The sequence below is a fragment of the Agelaius tricolor genome, unplaced genomic scaffold (genome assembly GCF_023055355.1).
Source record: "Agelaius tricolor isolate 1412-34295 unplaced genomic scaffold, bAgeTri1.0.p SCAF_10, whole genome shotgun sequence".
In the NCBI taxonomy this organism is placed as follows: Eukaryota; Metazoa; Chordata; class Aves; order Passeriformes; family Icteridae; genus Agelaius; species Agelaius tricolor.
In genome coordinates this window covers 6,377,191-6,404,217 of record NW_027269270.1, presented here as the reverse complement: position 1 = coordinate 6,404,217, position 27,027 = coordinate 6,377,191, and the positions used below count along the sequence as shown (strand labels likewise).

General features: G+C 43.1%; 1 protein-coding gene across 1 annotated transcript in view; it reads left to right on the top strand.

The window, feature by feature from the left end:
* Positions 1-27,027, top strand: part of TMEFF2 (transmembrane protein with EGF like and two follistatin like domains 2) — a 124,577-nt gene that overhangs the window by 1,971 nt on the left and 95,579 nt on the right. The window contains exons 3-4 of the mRNA XM_071434533.1: positions 5,784-5,913; positions 8,700-8,726. Of these exons, the coding sequence (XP_071290634.1) occupies positions 5,784-5,913; positions 8,700-8,726 (157 nt within the window). The remainder of the gene's footprint in view (positions 1-5,783; positions 5,914-8,699; positions 8,727-27,027) is intronic.

Sequence of the window (27,027 nt, the reverse complement as noted above, 5' to 3'; positions counted from 1 at the left end):
TCTCTAATTCGCTAATGAGAATACAAATCAAGGATCTGCCTTTATAACCTATCACTTGGCAATTTATTTCTCTATGTGCAGAGAAGTTAGAGGGCAAACCAGGCTGTGTGTATAAAAGCTGGCAGGAGAACCAACTGGTGTCAAGAAGACATAAGTTTCTCTGGGAAAATGCAGATGCTGTGGCTTTAAATGTCCCTTTGGGTCTGCAGTTTCAGGTTGTGCATTTCTGATTTTTCATCCCTGCCCTTTTAACAAGGATTTAGAGTCCTTTCTAAATTCATTTCTGATACAGATCATGGCTTATTGTATTCGGAGTTCTGATCTAGTTAAAGAAATGGATCTGTAATGTGCTTATGCAATATTTTCAGGAAGGGCTGCATAGTGACAATGCTTCTGCCTGTTTATCTGCCCAGCTGATCAGATTAAGGAGCAATCCCTCTGTTCCAAAATGATGAACTTCCTTTAGGTTTTATATAGTTTTAGGAGAGCTATTACTGAGTAGTAAGGGGTCTTCCTTCTGTTTCTTCTCTCTTCCTCTCTCAGCTACATCTAAACCTCAGCCCTTCTCAAAGTCAGATGATTTCATTATGAAGGATTCCATTTAATGTTTTAGCTAACTCGCAGAACAGCTGGTCTTTAAATAATGACCTGAATAGGAGCTGCACAAATTAAAGGAGTTTAAAGCATGTACCAGCACAGGGTTGTATGTGTGTTTATGCCCCAATGTTTTTCTGCATTTTTATGTGGATTGCTGAAGTTGTGAAACTTACCATGCCAATTTGAGTGTTTACAGTAGAGCAGGCCAAACAGTGCACAGCTCAAGACTGGGCACATCTGTAATGACTGTGTTAGCATTGAGCTTTCATAGACCATTCATGTTAAAGCATTGCAACTATCGTTTATATTTCTAGAGACAAATGTGCCTTTGGAGATAAAACCCAAGTGATAAGTTCCTTCATTTTAAACAAGGAAGGAATTTTCTCTAATGAGAGCAAGACAGTAGTTCTTAAATGCTTGTGTTTCCCATGTTGGAAGGGAATTCATATTGACTGTGGGAGTCTTTTATTACATTTGGAGTTTGCATGCAATCAAATATTCAGTGTGAGAATGCTGTTTTGAGCATTTGCCTTGGCTCAGCATATGCAGTGATACAAGGGTTGTGGTCTGGTCTGTTTTATCTTTCTAAGAAAAATCTGTAAGGCAGTAAAATGTCTGTGACTTGTCCCATTGCCTGCTGGTAAGCCAGGGCAGATGTTGTACCCTGAGTCTCAGGAGCTTAGAGCAGCCACTGAGAATGCTTGGGTCTTGTCTTTGGTCCCTGTTTGGTGTTGCCATTTGGAATAAAGCAGTGAACTCATAGCCTGGAGGGTGCAAATTCTGATGTTGCCATTGGCAGGGAAGAAGGCATTGGGAGCGCTGTTTTCCCAAGTCAGGGTGCTAATGCCTGGTGATTTGGGGTAAATGGAACTAGGTAAACCTCTCCAGGCTGTGTGGTCCCCTCTTTGAGAGGTGAACAGTCTAAGTATGCTGGGTTTAGCAGTTCTGTAGGGGGCAGTTGAAACAGATTTAAGGAAATCAGGCAATTGCTAATATGAATATGTAAATAAGATCAAAATAATGAGTTGGACAATTGTGGGTCCCATCACTAGGAAAAGGGTTGAAATCAACAGCAATCTTTGGTTTCAGTGGCCTTTGGATCAGGCCCTGTAAACCTCAGAGCTCTTTGTCTTACAGTGAGCCCTCTGTGGAGCTGCAGGGCTGACTGTGACCTTGGAGGGCAGATTACCTGTGGCTGATGCTGTGCCAGCGCTGCCAAGGGCTGTGGTGCTCGGGGCTTCTGTAGTCAAACACAGCGCTTTGATACAGGCAGAGCTTGGGGGGATGTTCTTGTAACATCAGTGGACACTGTGACAAGCCAAAAGGATATGCCACTGGAGTAGAAAACTAATTTCTAGTGTGGTGTCTGAGGCTGGCTAAGTGAAACAGAGATGGCCAGGTAACTTATGTCACGAGTGACGGGGACCCCAAACAGAATCCAGGGCTCCCATTTCAGTGACAACTCTCTGTGGCGATAATGAGCAAATCAGTAGCAGGCTCCTCATTGCTAAAAGTGTTTTTTGTGTCTTCTTCAGGAATTTGAGAGACTAAGCAAAGATAGAGAGCTCATTTTGCCTTATTACTGATGAAGAGTTCTGGGCTGACCAGCCTGTGTCTTGAGGGGCTGAGAACATGGAAGTGGAGGGCAGGGCTACTGCAGTCTTTGTTTGGGTTTGTTCAAACCAGAATTACAGATGCTTCATGTCTGCCCAAGTGGAGTTAAAATGAATTTATTTTTATTTGAAAGGATGAATATGATCAGACTGCTCTGGAACGTCCAAGTTAGTCTTCCAACCCTGGAGAGCCAGCGGGCATGTGCTGAGAGAGGCTCATATTGGCTGGTTCTCCTGTCACAGTCTACTGTGAGACATGTATTTTATTGAGAAACATCATGTCCTGCTCTGATCAGGAGATGCAGATGTTCCCTGTGCAGGACAAGCCCAGACTTTGGTGCTGGCAGAGAGGGAAGGCTCTGGGACAGTGCTGGCTCCCACAGGGGAGCTGAGCATGTGGGAAACCAGCAACCCTTCCTTCTTCAGACTCAGTGGGTCCAACAGAAGGGGTGTAGAGCTGTGCCAGCAGGCAAGTGGTTGGCAACATGGCTTGCTGGGGTCTGGACCTGTTTGCCCAAAGCCATAGGTCTGGCAGCTGGGCTCTTCCCTCTGACATGTCATGAAGGTATCAAAAAATGTACCAGGTATTTCCATCAGTCTCCTTCCTCTTGAGTCACCAAGCCAGTGGACAGTCACTGTTTTTTATGGGAGGAAGGACTCCCGTTTTCTTGCATGTCAAGTCTCCCACGTGCTTCAGTGTTTGTGAAGCTGCAACATCACCTGTCCTGATGACCCATTGGACATCACCTGTCCAACTTCCAGCTTTGTTATATTTCCAGAATGTATTTCTGCGCTGCTTGGTTCAAGATGTGGGTGGCATTTTGGGAGTAGTTGATCCATGAAAGTAGGAGAAGGTCAAGCTTTTAACAGTGTTACAAGGAGGAGGAGTTAGACAGGTTACAATTATCTTCAGGAAACAAACCACCTGCTTTCAGTGCACAGCAGTGATCCAAAGGCTCCCAAAGATGGCTGTGAGAACGGGCACTCGAGGCTGCAGGTGCTGAGGAAAGCAGCCTTTGTCAGCCTTGACTGACACTTGATGGAATTGCATGAGTCCATTTCCCAGCTCTACAGCTGTGTGTTAAAAACTGGCATGTGTGAGAGAGAAGTGAACAGTATGGCACTGGGTATGCCATACAGTATGCTGCTGGGTTTAGTGGGAGTTTTAACATGGATTTCCCTGAGGCTTGCTCAGTCCTTACCTGGGGATGAACAATCATCCCTACATATAGGGCCTGGTCTAGTGAGCCCTAAACCAGTGACAAAAATATGTCACTAGACTGACATTCAACACCTGATACTCTCCAGCACTAGCAGGAGGTATTTTGTGATTGTGATGAGCTGTGAGTACAGGATTCAGCATGGGCAAACACAAGAGTCTGGCTCTAGAGGGTTAGGAACCACCTGGTGACCAACATCACAACCCTCTCATTGGTGGTCTTGTTTTCTTTCCTGGGTAACTTCCATTACAGTTTCCAGCTCAAAGCCAAGGCAGGATCCATATGGAAGATATCCCTCCCTTTGCTCCTTATGGCTCCTGCCTCTCCCATCTGAATCCTAGTTTTCCAAAGGTGCTGGTGGGAATAGTGGACTAATACTTCCTGGGATCCCGATGTCTCTCAAATGCATTTTAAAATTGGCCAACATTTGGAGGAAGTTCCAGCCTAGCTCATAGCACTCCTCTGTAGGGTTTGGGATTTCACCATTTATGTGGAGCTGTCTGCCCTTTCAGATCTGCAGCTGAGTCCATGTCAGAGATCATCCCTTGCACGGGGTGAAGGGAGCAGAGGAGTTGCCTTTGTGTTTCTCGGGCAGAAAAGTTGCCTCTGTGTTTCTTGGGCAAAGAATCCAACCTTGTTTCTACATGTAAGAAAGCCTGTTGAGATACTCCAGGCCAAATTCTTCACAAATCCTTGGGTGACAAGCAGATATTACACCTAAAGCAAGCATGATTTGATGCTTCATGCTTTAAAAAATATGCACGATTGTGTTAATTGTCCTGGTTATGTATTCCAGATCAGCCTCTAGCAATTGCTGTTGAGCTTCTGGATGAAGTTGGCATTTTATGCTTGAAACATTGCTCAGATTTGGAACATAATGGTGAAAATAGCCTAGAAACATTTTTAATCAACAGTTTAAAATCTCTGCATGGAGGAATCCTTGGTGAGGAGCAGAAGGAGAGGATTTCTACTGTTGTGGCTGCTGTTTTTCTTCCTTGTGCTGCAGGAAGAGGGTGCTGGGGGTGGGCAACATCTTGGGAAGATTGAAGAGAATACAATGCAAAAGGAAAATGTCATTTGTTTTGGCCCAATCAAAATGTCACTCTGACCAACTATGAATAATTTCTTGGCAGCTGCTCTGTGTGGAGGCCTGCAATTAATGCAATCTATGCAATTGTTTGTGTTAATCACTTCTGTAGTCATTCAGTTTAAAGCATTTTTGATGTTAATATCCCTGATATTTTAGTTCTGTGTGTTACATTGTGCCCAACAAACACACCTCAGACACATAATGGCATGATACAGCTAAATAGGATGTATGATTTCTTCTGAATTTTTACTTGGATTTAGGCAGAGGTGAGCATTTGTAAATAATAATTGTGATCATTCCATTTGTTCTAATTAAACAATGAGGCATACCAGGAGTAGGGTAATCACGAGATAATCATATCCCTGGTATAATTGCCATGTACTGGGCACATCCAAGTATTTCTAAGCCTCCAAGCATGATTATCTTGTGATAACTGCACCCCGTAGGTTGCTCAATTTTCAGTCTAAAATGAAATGATTATCTTTTTTAAATGAACGAGAAGGGGCAAAACTGTCTTCCAGTGGGAGAGGAAATCAGGCAGAGCTCAGCAGGAGTTTGAGCCAAAGCAGGGGTGTGTGGTGTGAGAAACTTCTGCACTGGCTGGGCTCGCTGTAGTGCTGCTGCTCCTGCCCACTGGCCACCGTGGGGAGAGCTTGGACCCTCGTGGAGCATCCCAGCTGCAGCTTGCCAGGAGCAGAAATGTCTGTGCAGAAAGAGGGATGGACTTTGATCGTTGGTGTCTCAGAAATAATTTCCCTCTGCCAGTCAGTACTTGAATAGTTAGACACACACTTGTGTGTGCAGACCTCCGGAGCACTGCAGGGGTGTGTGCAGGAGGAGGGGAAGAGAGAGCCTGTTCATTACTGCTTGTCTGGAGCCATCCAATGGAAACACAGCAGCTGTGGTTGCAGATGTGAGGAGTCATTTGCCTTGCCCTATTCCTTCTCTGGGAATGCCCCCTGCTCCTGCTGACGGTCAGAGACCTCTCTGGGGCACTTACTGAACACTTTACCCATTTAGATTACCTTTCCCCTAATCTCTTAAAATCTGATTTTTCTTTTTAAAAATACCCCTCCCTCTCCCTTAGTAGCTCTAAAGGTGAGAGGGGATTGTCTGTGTTGTTTTCCCTCTGTTTCCTCTCTGTTGTTTTCCCAGGGTTTTAATGCTGGCAGGGAGCAGGGGGGGTGTGGGGGCACCCCAATGGGTGCTGTGCCCCCTGTGCTCGTGTGACTAACACTGCTGCTCTCTGTCCCTTCCCATCAGTGCAACAATGACTACGTGCCCGTGTGTGGCTCCAATGGTGACACCTACCAGAATGAATGCTACTTGAAACAGGCTGCCTGCAAGCAGCAGAGTGAAATCCTGCTGGTGTCCGAGGGATCGTGTGCCACCGGTAGGTATAACTCACCCAGGCTGCCTGCCAACCCTGCCATGCCCCCCAGGAAAATGGCCTGGGGATGACAAAATCCATTGGCATTCTTGCTTTGAATTCATTACTGGTTAATTTTTTGGGGGCATGAGAAGTCTCTGCCATCCTTCCCTTCTAAGTACTATGGGCTCACAGTCACTGATACACTGTACCCCTGGCACTGTTTGGAGGAGTTCAGCACAGAAGTAGGTTTGTTTTTTAATTTGTGTCTTGTGCTCCTGATCATCCTGTGCCCTGCCTACACTTCTGAGCTGTTAGGACAAGTGAACTGGTAGCAGATTAAGTGAGCAGATGTCTGATAAATGGGCATCTGGATTACCACAAACCTCTCCATAATCTGGAGAGAGAGAACTGGAGCATTACTGCCTGCAATCCAGTTCCTTAGGTTTTTCCTTATCCTTGTAGGGCCAGATCCCCAGCTGGTATGATTCAACAGAGCACTGGTTGTAATGGGTCCTGCCAATTTATACCAGCTGAGGATTTGGTCCAAAGCACACATAACGAGCAGGTCTGTGCCACAGGTGTTTTGTTCTGGACTTGAGGAAACTGACTGGTGTGTGAGAGAGCTTTGCTCAACTCTGAGCCTTGTGAGCTGTTTATATCTCAGCTTGTATGAAAACAGCCAGAAAGGTGAATGAGCAAAATCTGCCAGGAAAACCCAGTTGCTTATGTGCAGGAGTTCTTGATGTTTTTCTTTCGTGCTCGGTATCTGTTAGAGGTGGGCAGTGAAGTTAACTTGAAAAGAGCAGGAGTAAGCCTTTGTTCTTGAGAGAGTTCTTTAAACTTAAAGCAGAATTTTTTCTTGGCTGAGGATGGAGGAGTCAATAAAAAGTACATTAGACAAACTTTTTTCAGTGCTGTAATTTCATGTTTCATACACCTGAGAGAAAATAAACTCCTTTCTCTGGAAATGTTGTTCTTCTCTGAAGCTGTTACCTGACAATTTTCCAGAAGAAAAAAACATATGCTGCAATTTTTTTGTCCATAAATTGGTATTAAATGGAGCTCGGGCTGACAAAACCTACTGTGGTGTAGGATTTGTTCAACTTAGTAAATTCTCTCAGCCCAGCAACTGGTCTTTTTGGTTCAAACTTTTTGATTAAAGAGATAATTTCAGCACATTACTACAACTTTTCAACTTTTCTGAAACTTATTTTCCTGCTGGCAATGACTGTGTTGGCAGTTCTCTTTGAAACACATTGTAGATTTCAGAAACAGAGAAGGAAAAAAAAAATATTTTCCTGAAGCTTTGCTCAAGGTCTTTGGCCTCTTTTTCCTTTTCCCAAGGAGGAGCTCAGTGGAGAAGGAAACAGCCATTTTCCTTAGGTTTTCCCAATGGGATGGGGCAGAGAGAGAGGGTGCTGAAGAGCCCCCATGTGGGACCTGGGCTTCTGGGAGAAGTGTGAGTGAGCACCCTCCTGGTCCTGCCTGGCTCAGGGCCCTGAAGGGTAGGGCAGGAGGAGGGACACCAGGTCCTTTTCTGCAGAGAGACAGGTACTGTGGGAGCTCACTGTGGCAGCAGGTGCTCCTTTCTTTTTGTGTGCTGGGGAGATGTGGCACACCTGGAAAAACAAAGCTTCCCAGAGCCATGGGGGCAGTGTGGTGCAGAGCTTTCTTCCCTCTTTCCTCAGTAGCTCATTTGGGAGAGAGCATCAGGACAAAGGATCAGATCAGGAGAATTCAGGACATGGTCACTGGGAAAACACTGTTATTCCCCTTTTCAGCCACCTTTTGCAGCTGTCCTTTGCAGCCTCACTGAATAAATCTACCATTTGAAGCAATTCTTGCAACCAATTATTTAGCAAAGATTTTCCTTTTCTTTCTTAGTTTTGAGCAGTGATGGCATGTGCAAGTTCAGACCCACCAGATCTCGCTGTCAGTAAATGAGATCTAACAGTTCACAGGGTACTTTCATCCCAAAGCAACTGTTCCAAACTCTTTCTGTTCATCTTGATGCTGATAAATGCATAACTGTTCCACTAAGGGGGAGGATAGGATGGCAGGCTCCCTCCCTTCCCTGCAGAAGAAACTCCTTCTAGGCATTATTAAATAAATGCACAGACACAGGCCATTATTAAATGCCCTGTGTGTGTGCATTTCCGTGCTTTGCCTTGCTTAGAAAGTTTCTTACTGAAGCTCTGGGCTTGGCAATTTTGTGATGTTGCACTTTCTAAATTTGTGACTCTCATCATTCCAGTCAACAAAATGTCAAGTAGAGGAAAGAGAAAGCACTCAGTTTTGAAACTCAGCAACAACATTGAGAAAAATGGCGTTTTAATAATTTACCTGAATACTTTGAATAATGGTAATTTAATGTTTTATTCCAACTAATTACGATTTGCTGAGATGTCCCGTTTCCTAAAGATAATGACACAAATTTACAAATGGGTTTTAAAATTTCTCCTTGGTGAGGATTTAGTAGTGACCAACTGGAGTAACTTTGTACTGCTGTTGGGAGCAAAGATTTATCAGTCTAAGTACAACAAAACGAGGCAGAGACTTCTAAAGGCATTGCAGCATTCTGTGGCTTACATTACTTTCATCTGATAGAGAGGCTTTAAAGCAAAAAAACCAGAGACACGAGAAAGATGGCTTGAGTGAATTACATTCAGATTAGATCTCAATAATTTACCCAGGGATGCCATCAAAGGCGAGGTACACTGTAGTACACTTCACTGAAGCCTTGCTTTGCATGCTCCCAGCACATACTGGAGCACATGAATATAAATTCCTTTCTGTTCTTTTCTCAGATGCTGGCTCAGGATCTGGGGACGGAGGTAAGAGCCCTCTTTTAATATCTCTGTTCTTATGTGTGCACACATTGTCTTCCACAATTTTAGATTGTAAGTGAATATACTTTGCAATCTAAGTTGTTGCACAACATATTGTCTTTTGTTCAGCTCTGTCTTTGAAAAAAAGTGGTATTTTGCATTTCAGTCAAGTTGGAACCTGATCATGACATGCTGTTTTCTAGGGAAATTCAGAAAGCTGTGTTACTTCTAATAGGACTTGGAATTATTCATAGGTTGTGCTAGGAGCTCTATCTCCATCTACTGTTACAGTTGCACTCATTTGTTTTATATTTAGGGTAATATTTCTTTTGTTTTTAAAACATGAGCCAAACCCTTGGCTCCTCCTCACTGGAGGATTCAAGCCAAATATTTTGTGGTAGAGGAGAGCATTCTTTTAAAGATATGAAGAAATGTCACAGGGAAAGAACAATGTGTTTTTATAAGAACAGCAACAACAAAACTGAATGTGGAAATAGCCTGAGCCCTTTGTGGCATACAGGGGATACTGTAAAATGTAGGCAAACCAGCATTTAAGTAGGGGCTTATTTTATTGTTTTTTTGGTTTGGTTTTTTTTTTGTTTTTTTGTTGTTTTTTTTTTATTTCTTGGTGCAGTCATCATGAATTTAGCTTGTCTGACATCAGTCCTTCTTGGAAGTGTAAGTGTTGGGTCTGGGTAGTGCCCTGCCTTGGGGTAGGGAGTGTCAATTTGGGGCTGGTAGGTCAGGCTTCCCTGGGGTCAGGGCTAGTCTGGGTATCTTGGGAAGGTTGTCCTGGAGAGTTCTCCCCATTTGTGCCCCAGCTCCCTGAGTAAACTCCAGGAGCTCCCTGGCAGGGAAGGGCAAGGCCAGCATCAGGCTGGGAGGCTGCTGATGCAGCCACCAGGAGCTGAGCCACATTTTGGTGTGACACAGACAGCAGGGCTGGGCTCAGACCTGGTTTTATGGCTACTCCTGGCTGGATTCAGGTTTTTCAAATGCAATCATGTTACTTGGCAAAGTATCCCCTAGTGCTTGTTTGATTTTGGTAACCAGGAATCAGTGAGTGCAGTGTGTATGGAAGGTATTATTTTACCTGTGAAGTGGCCAACATCATGAGCATGAGGCACTTCAAAGGTCTCATTTTCTGGCATCACACTCAGGCTGTTTTCTTGAACTCAGGACACTTCAAGATGCTTCAAATCTGGCTCCCCAAAAACTGCAATGTAAAATATTGCTAGTTTTTTCCAGCTATTCCTATTTTACTCCAATGTTCTTTTAGATTGTCTTTTAAACCATTATACCAGAAAAATACCTTGTTCAGTGCTTACTAGAAATCTAAAATTTGATTTATATGTACAATAGGATTTTCACACCTATGGTCAATTAATTGGTTTTCAAATGATGTTGCACTAAATTCATCATGCATGTACTAAGGAAGACAGATAGTTTTCAGTTTGTTTTGTAATTAGGAGATGGGAAAACAAAGTTGGCCACTTTCTGACAGTAATGAATTCCGTTCTCAGAAAGCATAGGAGTTTAAAGGCGTGATTTCCAAAGACTTTCGTTTTAGAAGCTTGGGTTGACAGACAATGAGCAGAACAGGGCCTTGGGATGAATGTGCAGGTAGTAAGGAAGCAGGTTTAGGAAGCAGACAGAACCCAAGTTGGTACAGTGTTTAAAGGTCTACAAAGCTGCCTTGTATTATTCAAGATTTAGTAGGCAGCTATGGCTGTTCTTGAAGTACAAAAGTATATTTATGTGCCCAAAGAAGCTAAATCCAGACAAGTAAATGTTGTCACTACATCACTCTTTACTAGACATGGTTTTGTTGTAAAAGCTGTAATAAATTTTGGATGTCATCACAGCAAGTCTTGTAAAATCCACTCCAGCAGTCATGAGTGGGACGTGTTCCTGTGAGAAGCCCAAGGTCTTAGGCAATCTTCTGTGGTTTCTGATTTTTCTTGAATTGTTTTTTTCTTTCTTGTGCTTCTCCAAGGAGTCTTGGTTAACAGAATAACCAGTACAGCATCTTTTTGAGCAAAACTCCTGCCATAGGGATGGTCCCAGGCAGCCAGCTGTGAGATAAGGGAACAAAATTTTCAACAGACTTGTATCTCGTGGTTGGATTTCTTTGCTCTGATGAGGTACATCTAGCAAGAAATTAACTCAAGTTGTGTTGTTCTGGTTCTTAGAACATGGCAAGTTTCCAGCTTCGAGGTGGTTTCCCCCATGACTGGCACCAGTTCAGCTCCCAGTGCTGCTGCTCCTTCAGTGGAGTTGTCCCATGGAAAGTGTAATTGCTAGAGGGCTCAGAAATAGCTGGAAAGGGGTTGGTGTGAGGGACAGATGTAGATAAGCACACCATGTGGTCATACAAGCCTCCTTTTCTCAGGAAACTGGTCAGAGCATGAACAAAACAGCCAGGGGCTGCGTTTTGGTGCCTTATTTTCCTTTTAGGTGTTCCCATCTGGGTTTGCAGGGCAGTCTTCTCAATTCACTATGTAGGATTTGGGGTTTTTTGCTTTCCTGTCATGGATGCTGAGATCAGAGGGGTCTCAGTTTTTCAGCACTTAAATGATCCTGAGGGCTTTCCAGAGGTGATTTAATCCTCTTTTGTGCAGCAATAACATACAAAAGTCCCCTTATTTGTAAAGTGATCAGGGAATCTTAATCACATTTGATTACTGAGCCTTCAGCATACACTTTTGGGGATATCCAGTAGATGGGTAGGACAGTAGGTGTTCAAATTTCTTACAGCAGAAGACATTTTTCCCTGTAAATGAAGATGAAAAATGCAGAATCAAGAGCCATTTCAGTGTTTTGATTGCAGAAGCTGGGAGTGTGGTGTGGAATTATTTAAAAACCCACATCCCAGAAAGATACTAATCAGAAAGCCAGAAAGGATGAATGTGAAAGACTTTATACAGAGAGTAATTTAAAGAGATTCCATTCATTTTCATCTATGCCGTTCTCTAGACAACTGGGTTTTTTTAGAACCCAATGATTCATGTTTTGGTCTTGAGCAGCTTTATAATGAATTCTTGCTCGTTTCCTGGCTTCCTTCTAACAGCAACAAACTCAAGATGCAGTATTTCATTATAGCTCTTAATGGGCTAAGAACATCTCTCCTCGGTTTCATTTTCACGCTGAGCACTCCTTTGCCCTGCCTGCATTGTCTGCACTCCCAGCTCTGTTGATTGGCTTTCATTCACAGTCTGGTGGATTCACTGAAGGTGACTGTCACCCTGGGTGTTGCTGTGACCCCCAGCAGGGCAGTGCATAAGCACCTACCTTGAATTCATTTCAGAGCCTTCTTCAAGTTCCATTCAAGTCCTAATGACTTCAGTGGGAATTCTATGGGGCCTTGGGTACACAGATCTTATCCTAGCTTGATTTTTGTGTTAATTCTTTATGATCTAGACTAAGGCAAAATAAAAATAAAACAACCAAACGAGTGATAATTCATCAATATCGTCATCACCATTTATTTTACAGTAGCATCTGGAGGTGCTAATTCTAAGATTAGAGCTCCAGGGTGGTACACCCTGACACTGTGAAGCAGTTCTTCACAGCAGGGGAAGGGAGCTGCATCACATTCCAGTGTCTGAATTGGGAATAGCACATGTTGCTTCAGAGCCAGCCCAGTGCTGGGGCTTTTGAGCCCCAGTGTTTGTCAGCAAGCCCATGTGACACCCAGAAAGAATCAGAGATTATACTGCTCTTAAACTTATTCCTGATCTGTTAGACAAACCTGAAAGGCAACAACCTTACATGACACCTTCTTTTCCCCCCTCTCTCTGCCTCTCTTGCTTCGTGTGTGTATTTTAAGGATGAGCATGCCTTGTTTATTTGTTCATTCTTTCAATTTATCCCTTCAATCTTAGCCAGAAAAAAATGAAGCCTGCAGCTTTTTGTAGGTGCCAACATGTAGATTTAATGATAGATTTGGTATTCTGGTCTGCCTTTCCTGTTGACTTAGAGATGTGTGAATAAACACATACATATTATAAATCTATATGGAGCAGCAGTCATCTTGAAACACTAACCCAGAGAAAACAGGCAGGAAAAAAATTAACACTTTGGAGCCCATGTTATTTTTTTTTTAAGGCAAACCATAATGCAGCATGTGTATGCTTCTTTTTTTTCCTTTAAACAACAGGTAAATGGCTACTTTGACCCAATTGCCTTTGCATTTTCTCTGCACTAGTTTTGAATGGCTTACTTGAATTCAGCAGCTTTGCTGCTTTTCCAGTGATTTCCCGTTCTTCTTTATTACAGTGTTGATTGATGGGCAGGGCTATGCAGAACACGCTGAATATTGCTGTAAACACTGTCCCAGCAATCACACTTGAGCCAAAATACACCATAAAACCTGGAGTGTATATTGGTTTGAACGAAGCAGTGTATAAAATGCAGTGCTGATAAACACACACATTCACACATGTTCTCAATATAGGGGAGAATACTCTGACTGTTCTAGTTTAACCTTGGAAAGAAAGAGAATTCATGTTTTAAGCTACAGATTCTTTTCCTGGGTGAAATAGGTGATTCAAGCTTCTCCCATGTGAATTCAGACTGTCTGCTGACCCCACGTGCGATTGTCAACTGCAATAAGGAAATAGGAAAGCTTCTTTTACTCTAATTTGATTTGGGAGATATAATTTAAAGCAGCATCAGAAGGTACAGAATCAACTATAGCAACATGCACCGACTGGGTAAATACCTCTGGAGGGAATGTTTAAATCTTAAATGATTGACCTGACTGTGGTTGGTCAAATATGTCTCCTTTGTTAAAGGGGTTTTTACCTTGTTAACCTCAGCATGGCACTGAGCCCAAACCAATAAGCTCTTTGAAAGGCCGGGTTTATTAGCTCAGGCTCTTTGTTGTCCTAACATGATTACATGACTTCCAGTTCAGGGCTGGTGCTCATCTGACCTATATAAGAGTTAGGTCAGGGAAAGGCAGTTCATGTCTCTTTTTGGCCTTTAAAAATTGGGAAAGGATGAAGTTCCCATATGTTTTTGTTGACTAGAAGAGAAGCACTTGGGCATTCACAAGTGCTGGACTCCTAGACCCCTGCCAGGGGCATTTTGTGCTGGATAGGACGCATTTTGGCCATTTTGGAAAATCTTAGGAAGTATGGAGATGACAGAAATACCATATTTTGGAGTCTTTTTGGGCTCTCATTTAAGCTAAGTGTACTGAGCTCATCAGCTCTGCTAGGCTGAGATGCTTGAGCAAATCCCCATAGCTCCTAGAAGCTCTCCAGGGTTCTAAAATACCAGCCCTGGAAAATAGTGGGCTTGGATTTTGTTGCCTGGATCTTGCCTGTGTTTTTCTTGCTGCTTCTGAAGCTGGAATGCATAAACATCCAGTGAAAAGTGCTGTGTTTTCTACCTGTGCTTGCTGTGTTATTGATGGGCAGCAGTCCTTGCTGTACTCCTGGTCCCATCAAGCAGGCACTGAGAAATGCCACGGGGAAGAGTTTTGATGGGCAGTGAATGATTTGTGGCCCTTTTTCAGCCATTCATGCAAAACTGAAGAAAATGAATAGGAGATGCCATGAAGATCCACAGACTTGTGTAGGCAAGAAGTATGAATGACGTTCATTCATAGCCTCTTTCCTGCATTATGCAATCCTTTAGGTTTTTGGCACTTTGTGTAAGTAGTTCAGAGCCACACAGGGATTCTATGAATGGAAGATGTTCACCTACATTAAAAACTACTGAGGATGCCCTGGTTTTGCTTTAGAAGTCAAAATTGCTTCTCTGCATAGAAACAGAGAGAAAAAAAATCCAAAATATGCTAGCTAATCATATGCAATCTGTAAATCCACTAATAACTAAGTCATCAAATCATCAAACAAATCCTATGATACTCCAGCAAACAGATTAAAAAAGCAGTGCCCGATCACAAATACTCATTTATTGGACTGTTATTGTAAACACAGCAAGAGAGAGATGTAGTGGTCTAGATTTGTCTGCTACATCTCTGTAAACCTGGATTAATTTTCCTTGTGACAACTGTGGAGTCACTAGAGATTAGCCGTGATGACAGTGAGAGGCAAATCTAGCCCACTGTTTTGCTTTGCAAATCCAGCCCACTCCCTGTTGTGCAGGGAGTTCTTCCACAGAGGAAAATAATGGTTTTTAAGCTTTCAAATGGCTCTTCCAAGCTTGCTTACAAACACCTTCCATCATGGGGCAAGAGCATGTGTTCAAGCACATGCTTCATTTTTATCACGTGCTTAAATGCCATTGACTTTTACATTTCTCCTCTGAATGTGGATGTCTTGCACAAGTGGGATCTGAGGCAGTCTGGGAGTGACCAGAACTGCTTCAGATCCTCATGCATCTCGTCATTATGTATTCTGTGGTTTGGTGGTTGAAGAAGCTGATTCACTGTGCACTTGCTTTGAGCAGGTTTTGGTGTGACATAGGATTTTGTTAGATGCTCTCATGAGATCTTAAAAAGAACAAATGGGATGAAAACTGCCAAGTCTCTCTTTAAAGCTTCGCGTATTCGCTTTCTCCAACTCTTGCCGTTCAGATCTCAGCTGCATCTGGCAAATTTAATGTATTCTGCACTTGATGTTTAAATTCCCTTTTGTCTAAGAGGTTTTCTTTCCTTTCAGAGATTGGGAAATGAAACCAGAAATTTTGCCTGCTATATTTGAAGTCAGTGGGAGTTCATCTTCAGGAAGGGCACAACTGATTCCTAGACACTTAGCAAACTGGAGACAGCCTCCTCCTTTATGTAAATGCACACACAGGACAAGTTTCATGAGTGTGGTGCAAGCCCAGGAATCCAGAGCAATTCATAATCAAATCCAGACGAGTTAGAATTTTATGGAAGAGCACTACCAGTTCTTAAGATGTTGCCATGAGTATTCTAGCCCAGGTTTTTGAATACCTTTAGAGAACATGCTTAGTTTCTTCTTTAAAACAAGCACATAGCTTGTTGCTCAGGAGAATACTTGAACAGGAGCCCAAAGTGTTCAACAACAGGGAGATCTCTAAACTGCAGTTTGAAAATATCACAACTCGAGGAAGAAGAGGTCAAAACCATTCCATGTTATTTTACATGAATTTTTTTGATGCCTTGGACTTGTTGATACCATTTCTTTTTGCTACATGGGAGTTAGATCATGATGGTGCCTATTTAAGCCCATTGAAAAAGCAGATATCAAAGCAGGGCTCTTTTAACCCCTACAGCCCCAAATATCTTGCAGGTAGCAGTGTAAAGAGAGCTGGTTGAGGAATTTTAGTGTTGGTTTTCCATGAACCCAAGAACATGAGAAAGTTCTAAAGGTCTGAGAGAATGTAGATGTGTAGGTATTAAAAAGGGTAAGGGGGAAAAAAAAACCATCATATATTTATAGGCCTGCCAATCTGACATTGATTGAGGTAGAACAGGACATGCGGTCCCGGACCTGCTCAATAAAGAAATAAATGAGAATTAATGCTGAGCAATATGGGCTGATGTAATAGATTCTGTCAACTAATTGAAATGTTATTTATGAAGCTCCAAGTTTGGTTGATATGGTGTACGTGGATGTCAGTGAAGCGTTTGGCATGCTGCTACATGACACTGATTAAGGAACAAGAATCGTGCAAAATTGACGTGGTACGCAATTAGTGGAGTAAAAACTGCCTTTCAGGATGTAATTATAAGTGGATTTATCATTGTTAGATAGACAGCAAAAAGATCTGCCTTGTGCTCTTTATTTATTTGTTTGTTTTACAGTGGCCTAGGTGGGCACATACTATTCTCACTGCTCAGGTTCTCAAAAGTCATATCTGGGAAATGAAGAAATGAGTGGTTCACTGTCGCAACCCACTCTGATTTACGTGGTACTCTGGTGCCAAAGCAGGTCCTTTAATGTGGCCAAACAATAAGCCACAACCACAGAGCAAAGACAAGAAAGCAGAAAGTGAGTGGGGAAACGCTGCTGGAAACAGCGATGCTCCAGAGAAAGCTGAGTTTTGGTAGGGACTGTGCTTGTGTGAGAGTGCCCTGCACACACAGCAGGGCCAAGGGCCACTGGTGTGTTTAAGAATCAGGCTCTTGAGCAGGAGTAAGGATGTCAGATTACCTCCACCCACCCCAGAGGAGGTGACTGCAGCTCCAAAGGCCCTGAGAAGCAGGGGAGCAGGCTGTGTGCAGCCAAGGGCGTGGCTGCCAGGCAAACGCAGCCCTGGAAGCTTTGATGCCTTAGGCTTTGTCGGGGAAAGGAAAGGGTTGCTCAGGTCACCATCAGTAAGTACCAGTGTGGGGAACACAAACGAGCAGCAGGCTCTTTATGCTGACAGACAAAGGTCTAATGAGATGCTGGGCTGGCAATTAAAGCTAGACAAACTCAGAGTGAAGTATATGTGTGTTTGTAAATGAAGGCAATAGCACAATGAAGTAAGTGATTAAAAGTTATGTAGGATTCTGCAGCGCTTGAGGTTTTGACCCCTGGGTGCCTGGATTGCTCTGCTCAAATGGGGATGAATTTGAAAGTCCAGGGCCTCTGTCACATGGAAGATCACAACAGATGCTCAGCAGCTCTTAGTTCTAGGTACCATAAATTAGTTTACATGTGAATTAGGCAGAGTATAGCTTATTTTGTTCAGCAAGGTTGCTGTGCTAAGCAGTCCAGAAAGGGATTGATTATGTGGATGTATTTGTTCATTTCAGAATCCACACAAGTGTGTTTCTCTCTGCCCTCTCCCATCTGACTGTGTACATTTACATCTGCATGTAGGGAAGCAATGTGGGCTTTAGTAGCAAGTGGAAAACTTCATGCATAATGCTCTGCTAATTGCTCTGTATTAAAAAATAGGCCAGACTACACTGCATTGCATCCTAACACTCTCTGTGTTGCCAGTACTGGGTAACTTCAGTAGCTCCTGATCTCATGTGAGTTGTGACAGACCCCTTGGAGCTTCTCCATGTCCTGCACTGCTTCCCTGATTCCCAGTGTATTCACTGGTCTGTTCCAACTGGTGCTTGGAGGGAGTCCAGAAGGGGAGGAGGATCCCCAGATGTCTCTGGAGGATCTGTCCAGGGTTCTTTTCCCTCTCATTTCTCCAGGGGAGGATCACATCCAAGGAGTACTGAAGTTCCAACCAGTATTGATCATGATTGAATATAATTTGATTTTTATCTGTTGCTGCAAAGAGCCTTCCTGTGTTTGATGTGGTGTGTGTGATGTGTTTGGGAGGCAAGAGAGAAAGTACCAGAGTAGTCTGGAATTGCTTTGGCTCATACACATGTCCACTAGACTCAGAGAAGCATCTTCATATTTGTTATAATAGGGCCTTGATAAATAAATAAATAACTTCTTCTTTTGTACAGTGCCTGAAATTTTCATCAAAAGAGGAGGAAGCCTCTTATATGAATTACAAGGCCAGTGCAGGACAGGTCTGTGCTGTAATTCATTTAGACAAATGTTGAAGTGAATTGATGGACTCAGGTTTGTTTAGATTAGTGGCCTTTTGAAAAATGAGTTGTCCCATGTGTACAATTTTTCAATCTGTTTACATCTAATTAGCTGTTCAGATTGGCTAAAATTAAGTGGTGTCACCTGTAATGCATTCAGAGGTGAGGTTATGATAAAAGAGGCTCTTTTATAATCTCTCCAGCCTTGGAGTGATTTCAAAGATCCTTGGAGCACTGGCATGGTGTGAACTGAGGGCGTGTGGAAGATCTGTCTCTAAGGTGGAAGCAAATATAATCAAGCTGCAATCTCACAAATGCAGTGAATTGTCTACAGCACCTCTCTGGTACTGATTCAGAGAGAGAGCAAGTTTTGCTGCCATCCTCTCCCAGGGCTCCTTTTTGGCAGATGTGCCTGGCTGACTGGGGTGTGGTGTTGGGGCAGCTGCCCTTGTACACTGGCATCTTTACCTGTTCCACTATTGATTCCTGCACGCTGCATATTCCTCCCTGGAGACAAGTCATTTGAACAGCTTGAAATCTAAAAACTGATTGCTGCAATGTCAGGTTTCTAATTCTGCAGCACAGCTGACAGCTCTGGAAAGTCCCTATCAAAGGCAGAAAATACAACATTCTTCAGCAGACTTTGTTCTGCCACCATACGGCCCCAGTTCTATTTTGCTGCTCCAAAGCCTACAGGCTTTCAAATGTTTCTGACCAAAAATTCTGCTATTAATATGGAAGTGTCTTGGCAATTAAGCTGTGCTTATTGCTGCATCAGTGCTTTTAGACTGTGACCAGCAAGCAGCACCCTCTGCACGGCAGCAGCAATTCACTTCTCATGCTTAGTCATGGATACACATCCAAGGAGATTTTGGCACTGGTTTTCTCCAATATTTTTGAAAGTTTTTGTTAGTCTTTTCTTTTTTCCTTGGCTCTCTGGAAGCTTTTGCTAGGGATGTGCAGAGCAATCCCCTGCCCTTGTATAGCAATCCCCCAGAAACAGAGCATTTGAGTGTTTGCAGAGCTGTGAGCTCTGCCATGGTGAGTTTTGGGTGCTGTCACCTGGCCCCTGTCTCCAGCATTCTGTGGCATGGCACAGCAGTGCTGTCCCCTCTCAACTGGACATCAGCCCCACAGTACAGGACACCATGGGCTGTGGATGAGTCCCCTCTCCCCATTTGTCCAAGGAGTGTCCTGGTGTCCTCTCGTCCCAGGATTGGTGGTGATGCACCCGTGTGTCTGTGCTGGAAATGAAAGCTCACAAAGTGCTCAGAACTTCAGGGGCAGGGTCCTGCCATCCCTCAGGTGAGCCAGAAACAGCAGCAGGGCATCTTTGAAAGCTGGCTTCACAACCTTGAGTGCCCTGTGATGCCTTTGCAGGCACTGGAGAGGCTCAGCAGATGACTTGGTGACAGCACCCAGGACCTTTGTCATCACAAGCCCCACCTGGCCCAGAGTTCTTTTTGGTTTCCTCCTGGGGTTTTTCTCCTCCTGCCCCCATGTGACTGTCCCTTGCTGGGGTGTTGTCTGAGCCAGACCAGGTTCCCTTGTATCAGCAGGGAAAGGTTGTATCTCTCCTGTGCTGTGGGATCCTGGAAAATGTGTTCCATCAAATCTGAGGCCCTCTGTCCCAATGCTTCATCACTCTCCTAAAGGTGAGGATGACAAATGACTAAGCAGTGTCTACAGGCAGCAGCAGTAATTTTGGGTTTTTGTTGAAATGAGAGCATTTTACACGGGGAGGAACTCTTTTAAACCAGTGGAGTAAATCTGTATCTGAACCCATTAGTGCTACTTAAGGGCTCAGGATACAAAGGTGCAGCATGTACTAGCACCTCTGCTATAAGGAACTCTTTTCTGGATGCCTGTAGCTGCATAACAGCTGCTTTTAGTCTGAAATTTTCCTTCTATTGGCAGGAGGATTTTCTTGGATTCCCTTTTTATTTGAAAACGCTACCATGAGCCACTTTTGAATTGACAATAATACATAAGAAGTGAAAAGTTTTGGGTTTAAGGCATTCATTCTTACTTGAAAAGAGTGGTTTTAACAGGCATGAGCTGGTACTGGGCTGTCTTTCACAGCATTTTCTGTTTTCCTTTGTGCCTATCCATCTAACCTGTACCTGAGGTTTAGGTACTTTATTCCATCTCAACTCCTGTGCTACATTTGTTGGGTAAAAGAGAACCTGTTGATTTTCATGGGCAGTTTTGGTCAGGTAGATCTGTTTTACAGAGATCAGCTATACTGAGCATCATCCATGGCTTGATACAGTCTCAAGCCAGTACTGGGGTGGACAAACATGTACTCTTAATTTGGAAATAATGCTGAGAAAATCTGTCAGTGATTTATGCATTGGAAAGAATATCTGAAGTAACTTTCTAGAGCATTTCAGTTATCTGCAAACAATTATAAATGCAGAGCACAAGAAGGTTTAAAGTAAATAAACAAATGGGAAGAAACTTCTACACATAGTATCCTGGGAAGTCACCAGGCTATTTCACCATGTTTTCCTGTCTCCATCTCTAGATTTTCCTGCTAAATTACTTTTCAACTTCACAGGAAGGAGAGATTTTGCTTTGTCTTAACTAGGGAATTAAACAGCTGCTAGGGGCAGGAAAGATGGTGGCACAAGCAATCAATCTTTGATCGTATTAGACGAGATGTATCTTCTTTCTTGAGGAGATTACTGGTGCAATCTGTATAATTAGGAGTATGTACCCCCATTTGTTTTAAACAGCACGTGGTGGCTGTGCACATAATCTGAGCTTTCTCCCTTCCCATAAAAGTGCTGTGCCTTCAGGATCAAGGCCATCTCTGTCATCTCTGCATTCTCTGTGTTAATGGCTCTGTAGAACTAGCTGATGAAATGCCATTAATTTGGAGGGATGTGGAAGGAGCATAAGATGCCCAGCAGACTCTGCTCTGACTGCAATGAACTGCACGGGGAGCTGTCAGACTGCACAAGTTGCTAAGGCCAGGTTAAATTAGTGCCCAATTACTTGTTCAGTGGCAGTTGGTGCTGGCATGTATGATTCCAGTGTCACCATATAAACCCTTGCAAATTCCAGTCCTAAATTAATGGTATAGAGCATTCTTTTAGTCATGTCACTTGTCAAATGGCAGTGTCTCAGAGTGGGGCAGGCAGTGAGATTCTTTCTGTATTTTAGGACTTAGTAATAACTTTTAGTGTTATTCATAAGGGGTTGGACTGGTTCAGCTTGATGTCTCAGCTGAGCTTATAAGCAGTTTTAGCAACCCTCATCTTCATTACCTCCCTTAAGGGGGAAAAATGGTGATGAAGGTGGCATCATCTCATGGAGACAAAACTAAAAAAACATCTCATAGTTGTGTTTGTGCAAAAAGAGGGGTGGGAGGGGACACTGCAGGGCAGCCTGGCCTTGTGGCCCTTTGGGACACAGGCTGAATACATCCAAGAGGTGGGCAGGGAACGCGGTGAAGCACAGAAGAAATAAGTGGTGAGGAAGGGAAAGCTCTTCTGCTATCTCATCCTCCTTGCTGTGGTTGCACTGTTATTATCTGGAAAGATTTAATGCCAGAGGGTTTCATAAAAGACAGTAATCCTGCAGGTTGTGTTACAGAACTTCTCTTCCTTTAAGGCAGGTGGTCACACAAGGCTGCTGGAATGTGGCTCTCAGCAATAGCAGCCAGTAATGCCATAAACACCATCGAGACAAATGTCACATTTACCAGAGGCAGCCACCAGATGATTTATCTAAACCTTAGGCTGCTGCTGGCCCAGACTAAGTTTTGGAATATTTTGCATTACACTGCCATTAAAAAAATACTTTTAAGAATAACAATCCTCTCCTAGCTTGGGTTTCTTCAAAGGGCTCAACAAAGATTCCCCTCTGTTTGGAGGAAGGGCAAACTGTGCTTTTCAAGAGCTCCTGTTGTAACCACCAACTCACTGGGTAGTTTACAGGCATTGTAGAGGATTAGCTGGAGAGTACTCCAGAGGTGCTCTTCCCTTGTCATCCTACAGCTGACAATGTCAAATGAGGGAGAAGAATGTAGGTAAGAAATGCAAATAAGCCAAGGAGAGTGAAAATGTTGCTTTTTCCTTTGGCTTGTCTTTCAAAAATAGAGGGTAATAATTTCTGATCCTTTAAACCCACCCATGAATGAAAGGATGTCACGGCGTGCTCCAACACATTTCCCTACTAGTGCCTTCTGTGTGGAAGCCATTCTGACTATGAAAAGCTGTACCTCTGCTTTTACACTCAGAATTGTAATGTTGTAAAAAAAATGTGAGTTTTTAGGCCAACCACAGTATCCTTGTGAGAAAAAGAAGAGAAAGGTTAGTGAAGCCTGTCCTTGATGTTAAGCAATCCCACCTGACACTGAGAGAAGTGGGGTGGTAAACTGAGCCATGCTCACATGGAGCAAGCACAATCAAGCTTTTCACTCATTTCAGCTTCTCCCGGCCAGTCATTTTCAACTAGATCTAGTCTTCATCTGGATTTAACTGAGAAGCTGGTTTTGCTAATGAATTTTTAGGATTTTACTGGCCCTGGAAGTTTTTGCTGTATTGCACTCAGTAGATTATATTAAAAATGTATACCACAACTGAAGCAGTTTTGTAAAACAAGCTTTAATGCAGCATCTGCTTATTTGTGCCTTGGGGATGTGAGACAGCAGCAAACTGCTTACTGCTTGAGAAATCAGCACACCACCACGGGCGTTGCTCTGGTGTTAGAAGTCAGGGCAGTGCCTTTATCTGGATGCAGATCAAATTGCTGTGTTGATAATTAGAAGACAATAAGCTTGCATGAAATTGAACCAAGATGTATTGAAATCAGGTAGTAATTTTCCTTAATGCTGACTGGAAGTAAGCCATGTCAAAAGGTAATCAGAATGCATTATTGTTTGCCATTATAAAAAAGTCCATTTAAATAGCTCTCTCTCACTGAGGGCTATTTAACCTTTTGTAGGTATGAGCACTACAAGGGAGCCTAATGCATATTTTGTGTGCATTATTCTGCATAAATACATGCTCACAGTTTTTATGTTTCTATGTGCATATTCATCATAAATCAGACTGGGGTCAATGTATTTCCAAATCATGTCACTGGAGATAGCCAGGAGCAGCTGTTTCCAAAGAAGGTGAAAGCTTCATCCTTGAGCTACCCTAGTGAGAAATGGCTCTCTGAAAACCACCAACAAATGTTTGGCTTGTGCTACAAGATGGGAGTGTAAATGTGAACATGAATGGTCTTATATAAAAAATGAGTTTGTGTGTGAGAACCAGCTGTAAATAAACCTAAATGCTGAGGTCTGGCAGTATGATAATGATCTCAATAGTGATCCCTTGGCTGGAATGAAACCAGTTTCACTGAATGTTCTGTTTTCCTTGGATTCTGAAAGCTGAACACAAGACCCTTCTGGCCACTGAGGACCTTTCCCTGTGCTGCCTCTTACTTTGTTGGACTCTGTCTGTTCCCCTTAGCTTTAACTCCTTGGTAAAAGATAGGTGGTTTTTTGGGGGGAGTGCATTTTCTTTCCCAGCATTTCAGCTTGTCCATTTCCCTTCTGTCCTTTTTGCACACTGCTTTCTGTGCTAGTAGGACATTACTAGTTATACCTCTGTTGAGTACTGTTACTAATTTTTAGGTGATTGACTGTGGTGTGTTCCCACAGCCTGACATAACTGGTTTGTTGTATTTTTCCATAGAACTTCTTTCAAACCAGATGAGCTTGTGCTTATGTTGATCAGTAACTAAAAGGAAGATGCTAAGGCAGCATTTGAAAGCTCAGAGATACAGTACGGCTGTGAGCTTTGGCTTGCTCTCATCAGCAGCCTTATGGTGGGTTTAATTTGGAAATCATTATTTGGACAAAACTGGGGCAGAGCTGCATCTCAGCTGGTCCTGAATAACCTCACAAACATCAGCCTCTCGGTGCCCGTGCAGCTCAGAGAGCAGATGCGCTGTTTATTTACAGACAGATGTAACTAGGAGCTCAGATCTGCGCCTAATTTTGCTCTGCCACAGTGAAGAGTTCTAAAATAACTGTGTGGGCACCTTGCCATCACTCAGGCAGCAGGACAGGAGACACATCCTGTGGAGCTTGGCCAAGGTAACGTCCAAGAAGCTTGCCATTGACTCCTCTCCTGCTCTCAGCTCCACAGCACCACTTCAGGTGGTGGTAGCAGTACGGAGCAGAGTATTAAGATGGAGTGTTGTTTCTCTTTATGGTTTTAATTCAACTATTAAAACCATCAGCAGAAGCCCCTGCTGGAACTGGAGACGTTACTGTGCTGTTCATTTTGCCAGATGAATTGGAAGAGTTTTAATACCCTTTCTGCACTCCATGCCAGAGTAGGCTGGGTGCAGGCAAATAGAGATGACCAGTGATATTGGCTGGAGATTTCTAATTTCTAAGGCTGCAGCTGGAGGAGTGAATCTGGTGGTGGTGTAGCTCTGCCTGAAGCCTGATAGCTAAATTAAACCAGCCACGGCAGTGTGGAGGCATTTAATGCTTCCCCTAATCATGTAATAGTGCAAAAGGAAGTACAGGTGATCTGAAACTTTGCTTCCTGAAGTCTGATGCCTCAGGAAATGCCTTTGTTTCTGAATTTTCTGCATGTAAGTATTTATTCAAGCACTTAAGGATCATTCAGTCAGGTGCTTACAAAACAAATACATTCCTGAGAATTTATTATATATTTTTCATCTATAATGTCTTGAAAAAAAGCCGATGTAACCTCAGCAGATACAATGGCTTGTGCCGTTCCTCAAGGGGGTCAAGATTCAAGGGTCTGAGTTTAGTGCCTTCTGCTTAAAGGAATTTTAATGGGTGCTCCTTTTCCTGCTTTGTTCTTCTGGAAGCTCCCTTTCTCTAAATATGAAGGCATTTTGTGGCTATATCTTAGACCAGAACAGAAGGAGAGAAGAGCTGTGTGTCTGTCAGTGTTTGCATATGCATCACATAATATATGAGCATATAATAAGCAAGACCGAGTTACTTACAGTTTTAAAAAATCAAAGTGATTGGTTCATTTATTTTTAAAGCAGGATTGTCCTTTTTTTCTGTCTTTTTAAAAAGGCCTGCAGCAGGCACAGACTATGGAAACCTGCATTATTAAAATTGACAATCACAATAATGCTCTAAAATCCACAGGAAGAGGCTCTGATGATTGAAAAGCCAAGGAAATAATCAGTAGTCAAGGGCAAGACAGGGCTCCTAAAGGGATTCCAGCTTGTAGAGAAGAAATAATACACCAGGAAGTAACAAATGGAATTAATTGGTTCTTCAAGTAGAACAGTTACAGAAGGAAGGAGGATTATACATATGTATTATTATTTAAATAACGTGGATGAATAGAGGACTACAGACCTGCGGGTAGCACACAAACACTACTGAGAGACCCAGGGCTGCTGAAATAAATCTGCATTACAGCTGGGCAAGGAAAGAGGATAATAAGGTGCAGCAGGTCCACTTGAACTTACTTTTGCTGATGATGAGTTTGTTAAAATGTTAGACCTTCAGGTTTTAAAACCCCATTTTTGAACACTGAAAAGTTCCACTTGCTTTTCATTTGTGGTTTTGGTTTTTTTTTTTTCCACGGGTCCTTGGTTGCTCCAAAATAAGCAGCTTCAGAGTTAGAATTCTGCAAGCCTGACATTTAAATGGCAGTTTCAGTTGTATGTAATTTCCTTATTCAGTCCTTTTGGGAGTATTTTAGTGTCCTATTATGCAGTGACTGTCCTACAAACTGGAGTTGTCTGTGTACAGTGGATTGCATGTCCTCTTCCATTTCATCTTTGGCTCTAGGTGGGAGTTCTGGGAATCTTTTAAGATTTGAGAGATGTTGTTTGTAGTTTGGCTGTGTGCTCTTTAAGTATGGAGGTACTGGATAAACATAAAATACCGTTCTAATTGTGAAGTGGAAAATCTTCAGCAACTCTAAAGGTAGAAACTGGTCATAGCAGCTACATTGTTTCTGTTAGAGGAAATCCCGATAGCATCTCTCAAATAGACTTTGTATGTTTCTCCTAAAAGGCATAAACCAACTTTTTGCTTTTCCCAGCTCTTATAATTATAAGGGATAAAAATGTTTAGGATTTCATTGAGCCTTTCTGCGTGAGTGCAGATGTGACTCTTGGTGACTCAACCGTTTCCCAGAACTTAACTCACCCTCTATGTAATTATTTCAAAGAGTTATCCTTCCAAAATTAGAAGAAAAAAACATGTAATTACAACTGCAATATTAACATACTTAATGTCTGCCTAATGTCTGAGCATCAAGTCAGAGACTGTATTTTCAAGAAGTATATAAACTGTGAGCAAAATTACTTGGACCACGCAGTGTCTTCAACAAAGATGCTAAATATATGAGCTCTGCATCATTTATGCCATGGAACTCATAGAGAAACTGAGGAAAGTTCCATTTCATTGTAATTGCTCTTTGCCTACCCTCTTTCTCCTTTACACATTGATCCGGCTGTTTTGCCGAACGCAGCAGTCTCGGCTCAGCTCGCCGGGGGCTGCCGAGGTCCTGCCCTGCCTTTTGCTGGCCTGGCGCTTTTCCCAGCCCCTTTCAGGACAGCCCCCAGCAGGAAACAGCTCCTGTGTCCATAGCTTCGTCCTCTGCCCACTGTTGGCTCAGCAGAGGGCCGGGCACAGGCCGAAAGGGACAGCAGAGGAGCCAGGGAGGGTGAACCTGTGTGTGATGCTACATGGTTGAAGTGGTGAGCAAGGATTGTGGCTGTCAGTCCCACTGCTCTCTTCTTATGGAAGAATTCTCTTTTTACAAGGAGCAAGTGCCTGTTGTGGAGAATGGGGGGCAGGAGACAGGTCAGGCCAGAGGTGTGTGTATTAGCAGCAGCAGTGGAAGAGGAGATGCTGTTGAAAGCCCT